Source organism: Pectinophora gossypiella, chromosome 10 (genome assembly GCF_024362695.1).
Source record: "Pectinophora gossypiella chromosome 10, ilPecGoss1.1, whole genome shotgun sequence".
In the NCBI taxonomy this organism is placed as follows: domain Eukaryota; kingdom Metazoa; phylum Arthropoda; class Insecta; order Lepidoptera; family Gelechiidae; genus Pectinophora; species Pectinophora gossypiella.
The window spans coordinates 12,662,200-12,683,267 of NC_065413.1; the positions used below are offsets into that span (position 1 = coordinate 12,662,200).

At 34.8% G+C, this 21,068-nt stretch overlaps 1 protein-coding gene across 37 annotated transcripts in view; it reads left to right on the forward strand.

The window, feature by feature from the left end:
• LOC126370072 (protein tramtrack, beta isoform-like) overlaps nt 1–21,068 on the forward strand; it is a 282,534-nt gene that overhangs the window by 80,199 nt on the left and 181,267 nt on the right. Inside the window, exon 5 of one of the 37 annotated variants that reach the window (XM_050014740.1) lies at nt 13,370–13,617. The exons of 35 other annotated variants lie outside the window; for them this stretch is intronic. In XM_050014740.1, the coding sequence (XP_049870697.1) occupies nt 13,370–13,617 (248 nt within the window). Of the gene's footprint in view, nt 1–10,034; nt 10,283–13,369; nt 13,618–21,068 lie in introns of those variants that run through there. One more of the 37 variants, XM_050014772.1, reaches the window with a different exon arrangement.

The window sequence follows — 21,068 nt, forward strand, 5'->3', positions numbered from 1 at the left end:
ACGATGAGTCCGTTCCGATTCCGTTATAGTGGCAGCACTAGTGAATATGACCTTAGAAATAGAAAGAATCCTTAACAGTGACTTATTTATCTTCAACAAGAATGTTGTTTCAATGTTGTTGTGACTGGGTTTTCTGTAATAAATGAATTGTTATATTAATTTTAAAACGAAGTCTTTGTCTATTTATTTAACCGCTTACCGCACAGTTCATCTTTTACGAGTATATTATCTTAAAACCTCTATTACCAATAGCGATGATCAGCGTGAGTTTTTGCATATTATATAATATTTTCCATTTTATTTTTTAACTTTATTTATTCGTTACGTGTATGTTGTTCCGGGAGCGAATAAAAAACATATAACACATTCAGCTGCTTGTCTACTCACTCGATTAGGGATTACGGGTGTGATTTTATGCATGTATGTATATTATTTATTCGTTGTTGCAGAATTTTTTGTCTTTAAGTCCTAAAACTTGTGATTTTGTATGGAAAGTATCGGTTAGATGTCGATAAGACACCGAGCTAACAAAGGTCATCGAATTGCACTCAATAAATATAAAAGAGGAAATTGCCGTGAATTGTGATCACTATGAAGAATAATATTCTGATTGTAAGAGATGCATAGAATCGCAAGAGACAAACTGTTCCGACAGTTCGTACTTAAGCTTATTTATTTTTATGCGCTCAATGGTCGTGTGATTGCAGAAATCGTTTAATTATGGAGGACCTTTTATATACGTATTATCGTTATCATCATTTAATTCTCTTATGATAACTTAAACAGTATTCTTGTGGAAACGTTTATAGGATAGAGTCGTACGTGTATCCTTTTAGGTAATATGATTAATATTGTTTTCTTCTAGCCTTAGGTAATACAGTTTTTAAAACAGTTTGCGTTCTGTGTTTTTCATCATCTCTAGTCGATTCAAATGCCCTAATCTTCTTATGTATTCGTTTCCAGGATCAACCATCAGGTTTGAGACGACGCCCCGTGGTAACCCAGTGATCGTGATGGGTAACTACCGGTTCAACCGCTGGAGTGGTAGTAAGGGTCTCAATGTAAGGTGGACCTGCGTCAAGAACCAGCAAGGCTGCAGGGCCACTCTCACCACCATAGACAATGTCATCGTCAGAATGAGGAACCAGCACACACATTTTTAACACATTTCACGTCACTCAAACCACGTGCTATTGACCTTTCATTCATTGTAGCAAGCCACTTGGCCTTTGGACATGAACTTTTGACATGAGACGACGATTCTGCCAATGTGCAGGTACCGAAAAAAATACATCGCATGTGGACGTTGTATCCCGGAACGGGTTAACTTATCTCTAATCGGTTTAGCTGACTGGGTCAAAGATAAATTTAGAAAATGCGAAGTTCGAAATAGAAACCAGTCTAAGATTGCCATAAATCTATCTCGTTTTACTTTTTGAATTCTTTATGAGGTTAATTAAGAATTGCGTAACAATCGGTACGATGTTTGATTATGTTTCATTACGTCATAGGTACTTCAATATTAGAAATGTATCGTTTTGAAGTTTCCTAATAAGTATATCATTTGACTTGGTTGTTACCTAGTCTATTCCAAAAGTTACATATTTGGTAAGTTTATTGGCAACTAAGATTTCATTCTCCCAGCTCGAGTGGCATAATAATTTAGTTAGTGTACCTACTAACTATTCAGTAATATTTTTAAGATATATTGCTTTAATCTATATACAAAACATGACTTTAATTATTTTACAGTATTACTATTTTAGGAATAAGATACGTGAAGTATTATTTATTACTCTAACACTAAGTATCTAGACTTGCGTAGTTAAATTGTCACTTTAGTTGCGATTTTAGCCTTATGAAAATATTCGACTACACTATTATTATATGCAGGAATATTACCTCAATTTGAACTCTGTGATTTTATATTAAAACGTAGGAATACCATAACATAGAGGCGAGGAGTGGGTGTATGTACTATACACCTCTGTCTACAGGTGGTACAGTCATGAGCAATATCATGTACCCAGTTTAGGACTCTGTCGCACTTACATATTTGATATTTAGTGAGACTTACAGTTCAATTTGTCAAAAAAGTTAATGTGACATGGTACCAAAGTGTATACATATTAATGCTCGTGACCGTACAGCCGTGATGATGCTTATGTTATTGTATTACTAAACTCATGCAAATAGCTTAATGCATTTATATGAATAAAAAGTTTTACCAACATACTTATTTTTTATGAAATACCCATACTAATAGATAACTTTCGTTAATATAATGAGTGTCAGTAATATGATTATTAAATGCTATAATTAACAATGTTGGAATCTACATTGATGTTCCATTGCAACACCATCTTCTATCACTACTAATGCAGCAACGCTGGCCGTAGCGCTGAAAGGAACACTAGCGTTCGACCACTAGAAATGGCAATGAACCATCACATCTATAGATTAAGTACGTTTTTGCAAAATAACATCGCTGTAAGAAACGCAAAACCCATTGATCATACACATAGTGATTTCAATCTTTCTGTATTTTTTAAATTTGTACTGATATTTTCAGTTGATGCTTCCCAACCGATCTTTACGACGTCTCGGTACGGGAAGCCAGTCATCCAGATTGGCAACTATCGGTTCAACAAGTGGACAGGCAGCAAAGGGCCAAGAGCTAGGTGGGTCTGCGTCAAATCCTGCTACGGATGCAAGGCCACCATCATTACTTTCTTAGACGAAATCACGCAGTTCGTCCATGAGCATAATCATTGACTGATTTTGATCCATCATAATCATTGAGTGACACTTAATTTACTGTGTTTTAGATTGTCAACGACAAAGGTTGGGTTTATGTCTCATCTTTCTCATCCCTATCATCAATCACTTACTTCTTTTATACATGTTATGATTATGATTTTCGAAATTCATGTTTTGTATTATAAACGATAATGATGCGGTTAACGATGAAGGAAAAAAACGCGAGGAAACCCACAATTCTACAGTTTTATTGATTGAAATTATCACCGCACGATGCCTCTTTCATTATTTACAACAACTACCACCCACGGAAAGAAAACAGAGACTCACAAGAAAATGTCTGTTTGCTTTAGATTTTAAAGACGAAAAGAAATAGCATATTACTGCCCAGTCTGACCCGGACAACCTGCTCTATGTGTTGACAGTTGTTTCAAAAATTATCATATACAGAAAGTTAGTGACATCGTAACGATGAACAGACCAGCAAGAATATGTCGTGTTTGCATGAAAGCCAGGATACACGGAAACAGCATAGACACAGCCATCCAACCTGTACTGAAAAACCTGCTGTACCTATGTATTATCGAATGTTTCAAAAATTACAATTTATCAAAAATATAACACACATCTAAGTTAAAGTAAAAGTGTTTTATTTATAATGCCACAGAATTACAAACAATTACTTTGCCAAACAATGCTCGCTCCTACCTTTCTTCTATTGCATTGTAGTATTCTTGTATTTTTTTTTATAGTAATGACAAGCTCAAAATTTGATTTTTAGATGCAATCGAAGGATTTCATCATTTGGAATTTCTACCACCTACGCAAAAGAAACTCAGACCAGCAAGACAATGTCGCGTTTGCATTAAAACAAAAATCCGCAGGGAAACAACATATCACTGTCCAGTCTGTCCTGAAAAACCTCCCCTATGTATTATCGGTTGTTTCAAGAAATATCATTTATCAAAAATATAATAAGTAAGTAAAAAAGGGTTTTATTTCTTGTACCAAGAATTTATTGCCAAACGATGTACATATATCCGTATGAAATCTACCATAAACTTCTGACCCCGATACCGACCCCGCCGGCGTGGTTGACGATTTCCCTCATTCAGCGCTTATCGCTATCGACCCACTAGGCTGAGCCGAGGTTCGCGCCCAACTGGGCATCCTCAGGCCTGTTGTCTTAAACGTTGTACCGGGTGAGAGCGTTCAGCGGTTCCCATTTGTCCGGCCAAGTAGTTAATGCTATCTGCGGCAAATCTACAATAAGTCACGTCAAAAAAAAATACCATAAACTTCTGCAAGAATACTCGCAGGTCAGTAAACGAAGTATATCATATAAGTATTTGGCAGCTAACGAGTTTATTACTTGCCGAGTTTGCTACTATAATAACATTAATTAATTAACGTTCTATGTTTGTAGAGCCTATGTTCCTCATGTCCCGTACTGGGAGGACACCTGTGATACAAATTGGTAAATACCGATTCAATCGGTGGAGTGGAAGCTCTGGGCCCACTGTGAGGTGGATTTGCATCAAAGACCACGGTGGCTGTCGAGCTAAGATCACTACAGTTGACGGTGTCATCGTCAAGTGCCACAATGAACATAACCATTAGAGCTTTTTTTTAATATCCTACAGTGCACTAAAAAGAAGCACCTTTATGTACAAATATTGTTGGTGACTGCTGAATCTAAAACTACTTCTTGATATTTGTAATTTGTTGCTTGCATTAGGCGGTTTTTGATAATTTAGTTCCTAGATACTTTGGGTAAGTGTGAATTTTTTTAAGCGAGCCTGAAAGTGATAGTTATTAATTTAAATACCCTTTGTTTTTTGTTTCCAAATAGTTTCACACGAAATATGTGGTAAGCATATTAGACAAAAGTTAGCTCCAGCTGATAAGTCAATTTTATCAATGTCCTTGTTATGATCTCAGACTTTCCTGTTGTTAAGACTATCCTGAGTTTCAATCATTTTAAATTAAAAATATACATTTTGTATTCTTTATTATAATACCTTACGTGCAAGCCTAAATATAAATTAAATATTAAGATATTTAAATTAATACATCAATTGTTGAATATTTGTTATTTGTCTGGAATTTTCATTTATCCTTTTCCCAAAAACCGTAAATAATCGCATTAAGAAGTATTTTTTACGTTACTTTTTATACTTCAGGTCCTTTTTTCACCCATTCACGTTACGGGAAGCCTGTTATTGTGTTTGGAGACCATCGGTACAATAAGTACTGCAGGAGTAGAGGTCCTAAAGCGTTGTGGAATTGTGTCAAGGCTAGATCCTGTTGCTGCAAAGCCACGCTGACTACCATTGATGACGTTATCGTCAGGTCCAATAATGACCACAACCATTGATGTTATTGTTATAATAATTATTAAAATGATATAATGTACAAAACCACATTCCATTATATTTTGATGTTATAGATAGTACGAGTATTTTTTGTTAAGGAGATGTTTATATATTTGTCATGTTTGTAAAATAAAGAAGATTATTGGGGTTATATCTAGATTTTATATGATCACAATCGTTTACTACGCATTTAAAGCATTTCTAATACCTTTTGTAAATATACCGTTAGATTTTAACATTAACATCACCTGCAATATCCGTAATATAATTTTCAACTTTGTCTCCAGCCGTGATGCCGGTACTGACGACTTCTCGTTTCGGCAAACCTGTTCTGATGCTGGGAAAGTTCAGATTCAATAAGTTCTGTCTTTACAAGGGCCCCAGGGCCAAGTGGTACTGCACTCGCATTGCCAGAGGCTGCAAGGCCAGCATCCTCACCGTTAACGACAAAATCATGCAAATCAATAACAAACATAACCATTTGTAACAATGCCTTGTTTTTTTAAAAGATATTGTATTTTACCTGTAATAGTCTACATTACTGTGATTAGAATATATGTAGAAGTATATTTTAGTAAAAATCACTTTATTGAGATTAATAATTATGTTAACCTGTTTGCTGTCATACGACTCACTGTACTTTCTTCTGCGTGCTCTCCGCCTAAAACGAAAGAAAAAGCTACCAACAGTGTTATGCTTACAATTCCTAAAACAAATCGATGCAAAATAACAGCATAATACTGTTAAATCTGCAAAACGTGTATTAGTTGTTATAAATATTTTCATTCGTTTTTACGTTCATTTTAATGAAAAAATATGAAATTAAATGTTTAATAAAATAATCAGTCGAAATAAGCTGTGATTTATGCCTCGTTGGTTAATTAATCAAATTGTTATTAAATACACAATGCTGTCACATTAATTATAACACACACATTAATTATAAGGCCACATCTAATTAAATAATTCATCTAAAAAGCAATATTACTCCTTGACATTTATTAATATTGAGCACTTTTATAACTATGTGTGTGTATAAATAGTGTATACTCTACTATCCAGAAGCGAGAAGAATACTAAACTTGTGGTGGACACCAGAATCAAATCTTAATAAACTACAATTACTGTAGTCGTAATTGACAGTGATCATGTCAATGTTTGTTTTTTAATTTTAAAATAAAGACTATTATGCGATTAAAAATAATGAACTTGCACATAAGCTTTTTACTTAAATGTTGTAATAATTAGTTCTTTATAGTACACATGACAGGTAAAAACAAAACATAAATAACAATAAAAGAATGAATGAATGATGTTTCTTCAGCTTTCTCTGCTCAATCTATCACATTTTTACTTTTGTAGTGTGTCAAACAATACGTGTGCACGACTAGCGACCCTACAAAAGTTACAATAGTAAATCTGAATATTACGCCCATTTTCAGATATCATGGAATTCGTTGACTCCGATCCTGATACACTATTTTTTTTCGACACAATTTTGACGACTAAATTTTCTTGCTAAATATAAATATGTATTTTTTTCAGAACAAGCAATATTCTCGTTATCTCGTTACGGCAAGCCTGTGTTGATCGTGGGAATGAATCGCTACAACAGGCACCTTGTGTACCAAGGTCCGAGGGCTAAGTGGTACTGTACCAAGCGTCACCGTGGATGTCGTTCCAATATTGTCACTATCGACAACAAAATAGTCGAGATAAACTATCGACACAATCATAGTTAAATGTGGGCAAAGAGATGATGTGACTTTTCATTTGTTAACGTTTAGAATGTGGCTTCATGGCTCTAGTCGAGCTGAAATCTGACAGAGAGATTGCTATGAGCTATAGGCTGATCACTTGTCACAATAAGGTTCAAGTTATTCATCTTCGGCCTTCGTACGAGAATGGCTACTTGTGGCTTTTGAGTACTTCAGGTCTGCCCACACCATTAGGGATTACGGGGGTGAGTTTATCTATGTAAGTATGTAGTCGTTACATAAGTCACGTCAGTGGCCATTGGCGGCTCAATGGTAACCCGGGTTGAGTTTATTAGCCTTACGACCTACGACGACCCTTGTTTTTGTGGTTTGCGTACCCACCGGAATAAAGCTATGGCGATGTAGGTATTGATATAATTTGTAATGTGTGTTAGGTATCTTTGGCATATTTTGCTGGAAGCCATACCTAATAGTGAGAGTAATTAGTAACATTACAATACCAAAGGTTATGTATGAGTTTCTAATTAAATATAGAGCAGATATTTATTTATATATCGTTAGTGTTAGTAATTTTAATCCGTTCAATGAACATAATAAACAGGACTTAAAATTGACATGTATATTATTTCTAATATAACAATACATAAATAAATATTGTATTTTGGTGGCGAGGATGTGCAGCCGCCAAAGGATATTATATCGAGGTACCGAACAGAGCATAGTATCCCGTTAGCTACAAGTTGGTAGTGTGACTAGTGATCGACGATCCAACGGTGTCAAGTTGGAAGTTGTATTATGCGTCGCGCTGGGAAAACTTCGCATGCACTTTTCAGGACTGCATTCAAGCTTTGCGCGCCATCTGTTGGTAATGGGCGGAAATAGCTGGTCAAATAGTTGAGCCCGCCACAGTATTTTTAATTTACTACTATGTTATTTATTTTAGTTGTTCATATGTTTATATTTCAATCTCTTGCCGTTTCGTTATAAAATTTCGCTTTCACATCCTCCTTCCAAATGCGAGCGGGTCAAGTCTGAAATTCACTGCCTGGGAATCTGTGACCAAAAATATACCTACAATCAAGGCAAGTTATTATCATTAATCTATATTATCATCACTTACTATGTGGTGAGACTATGGTCAGTCCTGTTCAGAAAAAATGACTCATTTGAATAGGTTTTCATCTAGCCTATTAATGAGTAAGCAAACTTTTTCCAGAATGGCAGGAGGCTATGATCACCACGTCTCGCTGTGGAAGACCTGTCCTGATGCTGGAGGGCTACAGGTTCCATAACTGGCGACATAATGGCGAGAGTGCTAAGTGGTACTGCAAGTCCAAACGAGGATGTAAAGCCGCCGTCACTACTTTTCGCAACAAAGTTATCTACATTTACAATCAACATAACCATTAGAGTAGAATTACTTAATATCATCACTATCGCTAGACGTTTTATTACATTCACTACACAAATAATGTAATCAGAACAATTTGCTGCTTAATGCAATAGTTTGCAGCAGAAATTGAAGATGATGGAAACTAAATGGGATTTATGAAGGTGATTACTTACTTAAGAAGCTGAAGGTGCACATATACCCTTATTGGGTGTAAAAATCGCATCCCACTGCCTGCAAAATACGCGCATCTATAGTTCTTTGTCACGTGTTTTCTGTTCCTATACCTCATCTTGTTCAAATTCCGTATAGCAATCACGGTGCCGAATGCTGATGTTAAATGCAATTTATAATACAAAAAAACAATTTCATATTATCTTACTCTTATTTATGCTCTTTTGAGTTATTGTCTCCTTGTAATGTATGTATATTAGCATAGATGTTTTCTTTCTTTGTTAGGTACTTATTTATTAATTTTAAATATTTCAGATGATGTAGAATTTTCAATCACTCGTAATGGCAAGCCGGTTTTGATTCGAAACGGCTATAGATTTAACCTTTACTACGCGGGTAAAGATTCTAGATCAAGATGGTATTGTACTGGGATACGTAAAGGATGCAAAGCCATGATACTCACTATAGACGATGTTATTATACAAGCAAAGGAAGAGCACAATCACTAAAACGTTACTTCACTTAAACATTTACTACTTTTTCTTTTGTGTATCTACAATCTACATGACATGATTCCCGGATAAATTACTCAAGGATTCGGGCACTAATATTACATACCAAACACTTTATTTGTAATAGTTCTAAATTCACATAACATAATCAGTACATGTCGCGACATTGTCAGCGAAATAGCAATGTAACATATAATATTTCATCGGCGGCTGTCGCCTATTAAAAACAATATAAGAAGAATTTTTTGAACAAATGTATACTTGCAAATATTTATAAAACAAACCTTAAGTATAACTATGTAACTTTGGATAGTAACATTTATAATAGATTAATAATTATTGGAGAATTGGATACTAAAGTAAATAATATCAAACACTGGGTACTTACTCAGCAGCATCTGTATAGTGATGTTAGACCAGTAGGTACAGTCATAAGCAATATAATGTACCCACTTTAGGACTCTGTCGCACTAACATATTTAACATTTAGTGAGACTTACAGTTAAATTTGTCAAAAAAGTTACTGTGAAATGGTACCAAAGTGTATACATATTATTGCTCGTGACCGTACATAGTAGGTTCCTAAGAGGTCTAATTGAGGATAAATTGTGTACATTCGCAAAACACTAAAAGAAGAAGAATTTCATTGCCTGGTGCAGTAGAACTTATATTTAAATTAAAAAAAAAACTGTGTATTATTTTCTGTGTGCGTGCGTGTTACTTGAAGAATAAAAGTTATTCGTTTGATATATTTTGTTTAACTTTTCCAATTCAAATTCAAAAATATCTTTATTCAGTAGGTAAAATAGTTGCACTTTGAATCGTCAATTTTTACATAACGAACGTCTCATCCGCCTAAAACTACTGCAGTTTCTCACAACATGTATAGCCGAGGAAAAGAAGCTGCAAGAAAAACCTCGGAATTGATCAGTTGACGTCCTGTTATTAAAATTTGTTTTAATATTCTCAGGAGCAGCATGTTGGATTATGCTTATACCCCTCTGGTTGATTGAGGGAGCGCTTGTGCCCACCTATGGAACGTGTATATGCCTTATGTGGTATATAATATCATTCTCTATTTGTTACTTTTTGAAATTATTGTCAGGTCTGGAACCGGTTATGACGACGTCCCGATTCGGAAAGCCAGTGATAATGATTGGAGGATACAGGTTCAACAGAGCCAGCGCATGTCAAGGACCCATGGCTCGGTGGTATTGCACTAGATCGGCTAACGGATGCAGAGCCAACGTTCGAACTTTGCACGACGCTATCATCCACGTAAACAACGAACATAATCACAAAGAATGTAAACATAGAAATATGATTGAAATTAATTAGATGATGAGCAAAATTCAATAAGTAATTGTAAAGTTTCCAGTGGATACAGAAGTAGAGACGAAACGTGCTAAACTATAACACAACATGCAACAATATAGTGCGAACAGCCTAGGCTCTCAGGCTCATAAGAGGAGTAACTGAGGGGTGAAAAAGGCCATATCGCCGAACTTGTTCAATATGGCCTATTTAGCCCTCCTCCTGTCACAAATGAAATTTGGTATATTACCGAGATTTTATCATCATACTTATTGTTATTTGTGTTGTATGACAGTTTAGAGAATATGATAATAATATTTCGCTTTGTTGATGTATGTACCTATATTAAAGTAACTGTATTTTAGGGGGTATACTGTAAATAACATATGATAAATATAAACAAGTACGTACTTCTGAGGAGAGTACTCAAGATTAAATAGTTATAATAAAGATTGAAAAATATTACATTACGTTTTTATTTTTTCAGAATTCTTTTTAATATTAGCACAGGGGATCTAAAAAAGTCACACTGTTGCAATTCATCTAAGAAAGTCATCTATTCGACATTTGTTTACACTATTGCCATTAATCGGGCACAAATCCTGGAAGCCACGTGATATCAATTACCTATGATCCAAACATGAATTTAAAGTCATACAGAACTGTAGAACAAATTAAAAAAGATAATAATAATCAAACTTTGTTTCGGAGACTGCACAATTTTCTTTGGGACAAAATTAGTTCTACTAACTCAGATACTGTTTAACCCTAAAATGTTGCGTTCACAATTGCACTATTTCTAAATTAAAAATTGTTCTTTTTTCTTATCATCTACTACGTAAAATCAATCTTTTTTCTCTATTTTACATATCTTAACTGCATTTTATAACTTTTTATTTAGGTCCGATGATGTATGTGAGGTCGAGAAAAGGAAATTTGCAGTTGCAAATGGGAAAGTACTCGTTCTGTGAACATAATACTTCGAAAGGCAAAGTGAAGAAGAGATGGGTATGCAACGCCTGCTACAAGGGCTGCCGCGCTGCCATCATTACTATTAATAATCAACTTGTCAAACTTGTAAATGAACATAATCATTGATCAGGATCAATGATTATGTTCATTCATCAATGAAAATGACAAGGACAACGGACAAAAACAATGAAATTAGAACATTGTTTTTATGCATGTTTATATTTTTCCCGACTCACGTTTTATTTGTGCTAAATGCGACTTAAGCTGCCATGCTGCTATTGGCTTGATAAGTCACAAGAGATCTTGCAGCGAAACGTGACAGCTACACCGCCACTGTTACGATCATCTATCAAGATATTGTGGCCATTGATGATAATAATTATATTATAGAACAGTGCAACGACTTTTTTTTTTTTGACGTGACTTATTGTAGATTTGCCGCAGATGGCATTAACTACTTGGCCGGACAAATGGGGAGCGCTGAAGGCTCTCACCCGGTACAACGTTTAAGACAACAGGCCTGAGGGTGCCCAGTTGGGCGCGAACCTCGGCTCAGGGCGTCGTCTGAGAGGAAAAATATTTGAAAGAATTAATCAACGCTAGTGGGTCGATAGCGATAAGCGCTGAATGAGGGAAATCGTCGACCACGCCGGCGGGGTCGATATCGGGGGGTGCAACGACTAAACATGTAAAAATATACTATATTGTCATGTGGTTTTTCCATTATACTGGTGTCATTGCGGAGCAAGTTCTTAAATATGATTTACGGTTCCAGGCCACCAGAGTTCATTGCAATAGTCATTCACAGTTGTTGTTATTCCCATCGTGGGTAGTTAAAATATTTTTTAATAATTTTAATATCACAAAGAGAATAGAAATCTTTGATGAATAAGAAGTGTACGTCTGGGTTGGTACTAATTATTAAGTATCCACCTGGCGTAATAAATAGATTATGCCCTACTATTTTTACTATTTTTTTTCTCTCGTGTATCTAGTAGTATTAGTAGTCAGTTTCGCAAATGATTTATACAATAACTCTGTGCAGAAAAGAAATACTTTTGATGCTGCAGAAATAAAATTATCAAATAGAATTACACCTATAATTGATGATTTACACCTATAAATCTAGATCACGATTAGCTGCTTTATTATTTATATTACTGTAAATTTAATTTGCTATGACAGTAAATTTAAAGCTGCCTCATATCACGTGTCTTGCTGTAAAAATAAGTTATTGTTGCTGACCACTAGAAGCAGCTCAATTTAACTTAATTTGCTGGAGCTGACCAAAATCTCTTTAGAATCAAACTGTAATTATACTTAAGCAAAGCAAACAATGTCGGTAACCAAATATCCTTTCCTTTAGCAATACCAGAAGCGGAGTTGGCATATGTGACATCAAACCGGGGCAACACGATGATCAAGTGCGGCTCGTACCACTTCAGCCTGCACAACCGCTGCAAGGTCACCGGCAGTGCCAGGAAGCTGTGGATCTGCACCAAGAGTGCTAGCCACAACTGCCGGTGCACCATCGTCACCATCGACGACACCATCATCAAGTGCAAAAATGAGCATAGCCATTGAAGCCTTCAGACAAATCCTGACATAACATTATGTGACCAAATTAACAAACCGCCAATATCTCTCCCACTCCTGGGCACAGGTTTCACCCTAATTAACTGAAAGTGGTATGGAGATAATAGGTACTCCACGTTGGTCTACTAAATTGGTTGGCGGCGAGAGATTCTACCAATAGAATAAGTTTGTAGTTGTAGTAAGTAGTCTACAGATAAGATTTGAACAAATTTTAATAATGATGTTTGAATTTGCTTTGATAGCATTTATTAGATAATTTAGTTTAATTTTCAAGAAAAATATTTTGTTATTATTAGTTATGTTCTGTTGTTATGTTATTCCTGTGTTCGGCTTGATTATTATTAAATATTTGTCGTTACAAAAGCAATTTTTTAATTAAAATATATTTCTAAAATTATAAAGATCATAATTATCTTACTTGACATGAGCAAAATTAAGCTTCATAACGAAATTGTCTAAAGTATCTAATACTAAGTGCAAAATCAATTGTTGTTGAATATACTCGTAGTCTTTAATATCGATTCAAATACTTACAATAAAATGTCAATTTCTTCGCAGGTATGGAAGCGACATTTATAACGACAACACGAGGCAACAAACTGTTATATCTGTACGAATACACGTATTTTCGAAGCGGATCTATAAGAGATAATGGGTCCAGGTATAGCTGCTCTGCTTCCGCTAGAGGCTGCAAGGCATACCTTCATGTCAGCAAAGATGACGTCATTGTGGGGGGTTTCGTGGAACATATACATCCACCATCCAAGTATCTTCGGTCGCAATCGGGCCTGTACTTCAAAGTATAAGTGAGTCTTGATTTGCTTAATATTATATTCGATAAGATATGTATTTATTAAACTGGATATATCATACCGCTGAAAAATTCTGGATACATAATAAGTATTTTTTTTGTTTGTTATTATTAATGTTGAATTTGCTTTAATAAACTCCATGTCCCGCAACTTAACTTATAAATAATTAAAATGTGATTAAAAAAGTATTGTATTGATGACATTCACAATCAATAGAAATATTATATAGAAATTATTTTATTTTATTTTTTTGCTTGGGGTCTACGTTGTCTATTACAATTTGCACAAACAAATTCTGTACTTTAGCTACATCTCTCATAAAGCAAACTATAAACCGTAGATGTTCTGTGTTTACTGTACATGGCAGTATAGTGGTATAAATACATAAATTCATTTTGGAAAATATTCCAAGCAAGTGATAGTTATTAGATGTGATATAATGATATGCGTTCCATTCATGAAACCTTTAATTTTAGGATACGAGGAAGTGTCTTACGTGACGTCGAACCGTGGAAACAGAATGCTTCAAGTCGGGAACTACCGCTTCACCCTTCAAAATGTGAAGAATTTGTCGTCGACCAGAAAGAATAGATGGGTATGTAGCAAGACCAGCTCGTCGGGATGCAGGGCATCTGTTATTACCATTGACGACACCGTTGTCAGGGCGAAAAATGTACATAACCATTGAATTATTTGTACTAGTTAGTAATTCATATTTATCTTCATAAATTATAGTCTAGGTTTTATTAGGATGTGCGTATAGGTAAATCTACTGTGAAGTTTTATCAAAATATTTAATATTTTTAACAAACCTTCATACATTCTCACAAACTTACGCATTAATTATAATATTAGTAGGTTTATCTTTGATCAGTTATACTCAATGTGTACGTGGAATCTGACAGAGGGCAGCAGGAACTGTCAGTACTATTCAGAGGACAGGAGTCCTAGTACGGCTTTGAAATAGACTACACTGGGCGCCATCCCAATCACGTCAGAGTACTGCCGGGCTTAAGGCAAGAGAGAAACCACTGCCTTATTTTTCCCTAAAACAGTAGCATGGAGAATGCTACACCGACAAGAGCGTGGCTCTTAAATTAGTGATGACTTAGAGCCTGTCCAGATGAGGCGTTTTACGCGCGTTGTCATACCACAGAGTACTTAACATCGTACGGATACAGATGCACATCTCCAAGCATGCAGGAATCTATAAAGTAATCAAATTACTCTGTGGTATGAAAACGCGAGTAAATCGCGCCATCTGAACAAGGTCTTAGTGTTAGCTTATATGGCTCATTAAGCACAATATTTATTAAATTATGAACCATTTTTAAATTTGCGCAGATCCAGGTGTAATGTCTAAAGTTAACATTTAGCATGCGATGCAGCAATTTTTATATTATTAAAACTACTATGATTGGCTTTGATATAGTAGATACCTTTTGTTATTAGATATGGAGTATACCTTGATTTGAGCGTGATGTATATTATATATTTGTGTAAATAATCAATTTCAAATAACTCATTCGGTTGTTGGTTTCGTTTCAATTAGATATAAGTAACTAATGGACAAATTAAATATAATATGAATATGTAATAAGTAAAAATGTTTATTTCAAAATAATTGCTGTTTTATTTGTTGTCATTATAGACGGCAATACGGCTCACCATAATTATCACGTTGGTCTAACAGAAAGCTCGGCGAGGTGTGGTTACTTAGTTCATCTTGCGATGGATGTCGTGAGCTTATGTGATATTATGTAAATGTCGTATGTATGATTTATGTATGTTCTGTGTTTAACGGACACAGCAATTAGGTACAATTTTACAGAAGGTACGTCATTTTTTACGAGTAAGTAAATATAAGGGTGTTAGTGACATCGAAACGAAAAATTTGAGGGGTGATTGAGGCCATGATTCGGAGTTGATATGAAGTGGAATTTTCCGTGGCAAAAGTATGGAACTGAAAATAATTTAAAAAACACAAAAATTTTCATGAATATTCAGACTGAAAATTCCACTTGATATTAACTCAGAATCATGGTCCGAATCACCCCCCCTGAGTATTAGTTACGATGTCACTAACACCCTGTATAATTTGATTTTCAAACTTGGCTTGCGAGGAATAAATATTTGATTTGAATGTGATTTTATTTTTAGGAAATGATGAAGTGTCCTACGTGACGTCGAACCGTGGCAACAGGATGCTTCAAGTTGGTAACTATCGCTTTACCCTGCATAAGAGTTGTTCGTCGAGTACCAGTAAGAACAGATGGATGTGTAGCAAGACCAGCTCGTCGGGGTGCAGAGCATTTGTTGTCACCATCGACGATACTATTGTCAAGGCGAAAAATGTACACAATCATTGAATCCTTTACAGTACATTAGCTTTGACCAGGGGGGTTAAAAATAGCACATTGAAGCAATTCATCTAAAAAGCAATATTGCTATTTGACTTTTGTCAAAATATTGACAAATAAATATTGATTGAGTAAGTGCGTAATAACGCACTTACTTTTATATGCGCAAATGTCAAATCCAATGGTGCTTTTTTAGTTGAATTGCTTCTGTGTGGCCTTTTAAGACCCACAGTTATATACTCAATGTGAGCTTATATGAATGGGTCACCTAGCAGCGTTATATAAATTGACAACCAACTTTAATTTTATGCAGATGTAGAAAGTAGACAAAGTAATATAGTTGAAATTTAATATGAACCAACATGCAAGATTTTGTTATTAAACTTCTCTATTAATATTATAATAAATACATTTTGCTATTATACCCAAGGATGTCTAGCTACACCCAGATATGTTACAATTAATACTTATTTTTATAGTTTATCAAATGTAGATGCTCAGGCACATCTTGAAGTAAGTAATCAATGGACATGTTAATCGTATGTAATAAAAGTAAATGTACTTATTATAAAGTATTTGCTGTCTTTAATGTCATTTATTTTGGTAAAAGGCATAGTTTTATTCACGTAATTATTTAGCTGTTTTAATTACTTCGTCAAACACATTTTACTCTTTCGACACGCGGTATCAAATATTGAAGGAAAAGTGATTATTGTATTTACATAATGTCTATTCTTGTTCTATCGTGTGAGTAAGGTGGGTTACCAACCTTATCAACCTATTACTTAGTATGTGTTTAAGAAAATTCTATCTCAGCAATTCTATATCTGAGGTTTTAGCCATCCAGCATGATATTTATTCCGAACTTTGTTTCTAAGACTGTCAGTAAATCATTTAGCTACATTAGCTTTTCATGAAAAACAAAAAACTGGATGTCGGTATCTAGAAATAAGTATTTCCACCTGTTGCAGGAATCAACTTCACAGTCACGCGCACCTCGCGTGGAGCCAAAATGATTGTAATGAATGACTATTATTACATCAAACATTGTTCATTACACACGGCGACCCGATGGTACTGCAAGACCCATCGTAGGAAAGGTTGCAGAGCCATGCTGCATACTTCCGACGAACGAATAGTACGTCTCAGGGACGACCATAATCATCCACCACCGTGGTGATGAATTTTATTAGCATTGTTATCCATTGACATACTATAAACAAATAGATTCCGATAAATAGATTTCTAAAAAAGCGTCTGAACAGTTTTGCAAATACGTGTACATTAAGTTATATACCTCTAGATAGTTCGTTCCCTCAAATTAAGATGTTATGTCTGTTGAAATAAAGTGTATTGTCGGTTGTTTGGGTCGCTTTTGACAATACGGTACTTTGTTTTTAGTATTGATTGTCTATTTATTATACAAGCCAATGTTGTTACCGCTATATCACGTATGATTATCTCAAATCAATTTCTACGCTGCTCTGTATTTATGTGTATTGACATCATTTTGTGTAAGAAAAACCATTGAACAGAATCACTTCCCAGCGAAAGACGGGCCATCATTTTTATTGTAATCCAGTGCTATATTCCTCTTTGAGTGTAAACGTGAACTATATTTATCTACTACTACTATATTAGACACAATGGCTGTGATGTCAGAAATTATTAACTTAATTTATTAGCCTTGTCGAGCAGATGAGTAACCCGGAATCAGCGATTAATTTCTTAAAAAAATTACAAAAACGCGCAAAACATTCACCCAACCCTCTATTGTTGGAGGGGAAACGAGTTTATCCTAGAAAGTATTTACAATAAAGGTATCAATATATATCCATGTAAATTTTTTCCATTTTTTACTTTTGAGATTATATTAATATCTATTCAAGTTTTTGCTTTTTTTTACCGTACAATGAACATTAATCTGTCAACAAAAACAAACTAACTTCATTATTGTACATTATAGACGTAGAATTATCAACATATTTCGTACTGTATTATAAACAGAATAGTGAATAATTTGATTGTTGCAGGTGAAAAAGTGACGTACATTACTTCTAAGCGTGGAAACAAGATAATTCAATATGGACAATGTAGATATTATCTGCAGTTTGCAGATACAAGATATAAGAGTTGCAAGAAACGATGGGTTTGTTCCAAATCCGGATGTAATGCTGCCTTGACCACTTTTGATGATGTTATTTTAAAAATTAGTGACAAACACAACCATCCTTAAACAAGCGAAATTGTGATTTTTATAAAATATGATTTGGTAATAAAACTTGACAACAAAATATAGTAACGTTTTGAAATCAGTGTTTTCATTTACTCGTATTTCGTTATTGCAGGTGTGAGAATGACAGTTATAATAACAATACAGTAAAGAATAATACTACGTATAAAACGGATACTCTCCATCCCGCACCGTTTCTAATTGTTGTTGAGCTTTATATTATTGTAATCGTTAACTCCAAGCAATTCATGTATTTCGTCATTATAGATGTAGCGATCATAGATTAACTTAATAAATAACATAACAAATACGTTACTGCCCATCAGGAAACACAAAAAAAAAGAGAAATAGAAAGAGTACAATGGGCGGCCTTATTGCTAAGTGTCAATCTCTTCCAGGAAAGCTTTAAGTATAGGAGATATTTAATATTAAATAATAATGCCTGTAAATCACCTTTCGGCGTATCAAAATCATGATGAAACGTCACGGTACATTGTTGTGTTAAAATTTTCATTTTGATAGAACTTATTGTGTTTCTCAAGGTAAACCTGCAATGAAGTATATAATATCCAGTCGTGGTAACAGGATGATTCAGTATGGCAAGTACCACTTCAGTTTGCACAGCAGTAGTAAGAACAGAATCGGCCCCAGGAAGCGATGGATCTGTACGAGTTGCAAGTTGGGTTGCAGAGCCTTTATTGTCACCTTCGAAGACACCATCATCAGCTTTGGTGACCTACATAATCACTAGTATTATGTTTTTCTCTCACTTATTTTGCTATTTAAAACTTCACTCACTTTACTTACACTCATTTACTTTACTTATTTTGTCTTTGATTGATTTTATGTAATGTTTTTATCTTATGTGCGTGCTAAAGAGTATTACATTTTTGATATATCGTGTTTTTATTTCAAGTAAAAGTCACAATTGATAAACTTGATCATGTATTTGGTGATGTAGACTTTGCCTTGTAATTTTCTTTTGTTATTTTTTTGATATAATTGGTTTTAATGGTTTTAGGGGAAAAAGTGTCATATGTTACTTCTGTTTTGGGAAATAAGATGATTAAACATGGTCAATTTAAGTATTCTCTACATACTGATTACAAGAAATCAAAAACAGGAAAGAAACGATGGGTTTGCACAAGACACGGCCGCGGTTGTAGAGCAGTTATGACGTTATTGTGAAATGTAAAAGCGAGCACAACCATCTTTAAAAGTAATACTGGGGGGTTGCTACATCGAAGCCATTTACCTGAAAAAGCAATATTGCTATTTGAAATTTGTTTGCATTGCGCACTTACTTTTTATATGCGCGAGGTAATGTCATGCTATGGGCCGGGAGATATAATTATAGCCAGGTTCGATTAAGCTGGCTTGGCATTAAAAAGACGGGTGTGCAGTAGCTGCGGCAACGACTATCAAGCCGCCGTCGCCACCGCTATTGTCAATTATATCTATGATCATACTCACTGAAGTCTACATATTTCTAGTATATTTCTATTGTATTAATTTCCAAGCATTATAATAATAAATATTAGCCTACATCACACTGCCGTATCTTTTTCGAAACGGTTCTAGCCTGTAGCATTACTCTTCAAACGCTGCATACTCTATCTTTCATATCTCTGTCACATTACTGACCACGATTCAATTTTTAGTAGGTAAAGACATGATTGAAATTGATGGTCACTACTTCGTACTGGAAAGGAAATCAAAGACCAAGCAACGATGGGTCTGCGAGAAGAAATCCAGTGGATGTTTGGCTGCCATCACGGCTAGAGAAAACGTTATCCTCAATTGTACCGTCGAACACAATCACTGAACTTAACATAGTATCAACCTTATTTATGAGCTCTTCAGGAGTGCACAATCCTCATAGTAAATAGTTATTTTAAGGTTGTTTTTTATCTTCTGTTGTAGTAGTAGGTCTTATATGAGTTGCCATATCTAAAGTAAGTATTATTTCTAATCATGTACTCTTAAGATGCATGCATGAAACCTTTAAAGTCTTATAAATTAAATTGATGATAATCAAATTAAAACAAGAATTGATATTTTATTACTTATGAATTAACTTTCGTCCCGATGATCTAATTAATAACAACACTTACTCTGACATAGTGTCGCCCCAGCAAATGTGTGAATATTGTCTAATATAAACATTTATAGTTAAGAAATAGTATATAATTTTATATAATTTAAGTCTTTACAAACGGTATTTATATTCGTTGTTGTCTATGTTTTATGTCCATTGCAACTTCACTAATAAATCTTCAGTACGATGGCGGTATGGCTCATCTCCATTATGAATCAATAAATGTTACAGTGGAGCCAATGTACGTGAGTTCTTCGCGCGTTGGTCATCGCATATTGCAGCTGGGAGAATACCGCTACAGCTTGAAGACTGGTTACCCTGGGATCAAGAAACGTTGGATCTGTGTAAAGTGGTCTGCCGGATGCAGGGCTGCCGTCCTTACTATCGATGACTGCATTTGTAGATTTGTCAACGAACACTGTCACTGAATGTTCACACTAGTGTTCGTGTACTCATTTTCTATCTCGACGGATACAAATTCTATCTTGTGTTCAGTAATTTGACAAGAGAGGATATTTTTATACCAATCAAAATTGTAGTAATTTAAGTTACACAATTAGGTCTGACATTAAGGTAGGTGAGGGTGCTGATCTACCTCATAATCCACACTACAGAAGAAGACTATCAGTGGATTGTGACGGTTCTGAATATCTGAGATATGGGAATTAAGAAAATTTTGTTTAACTAGTGTTATCTGGATTGGAAGTTGATTTGACAATCATATAAAGATTTATTTTTAGTTCCTTTTTGACGA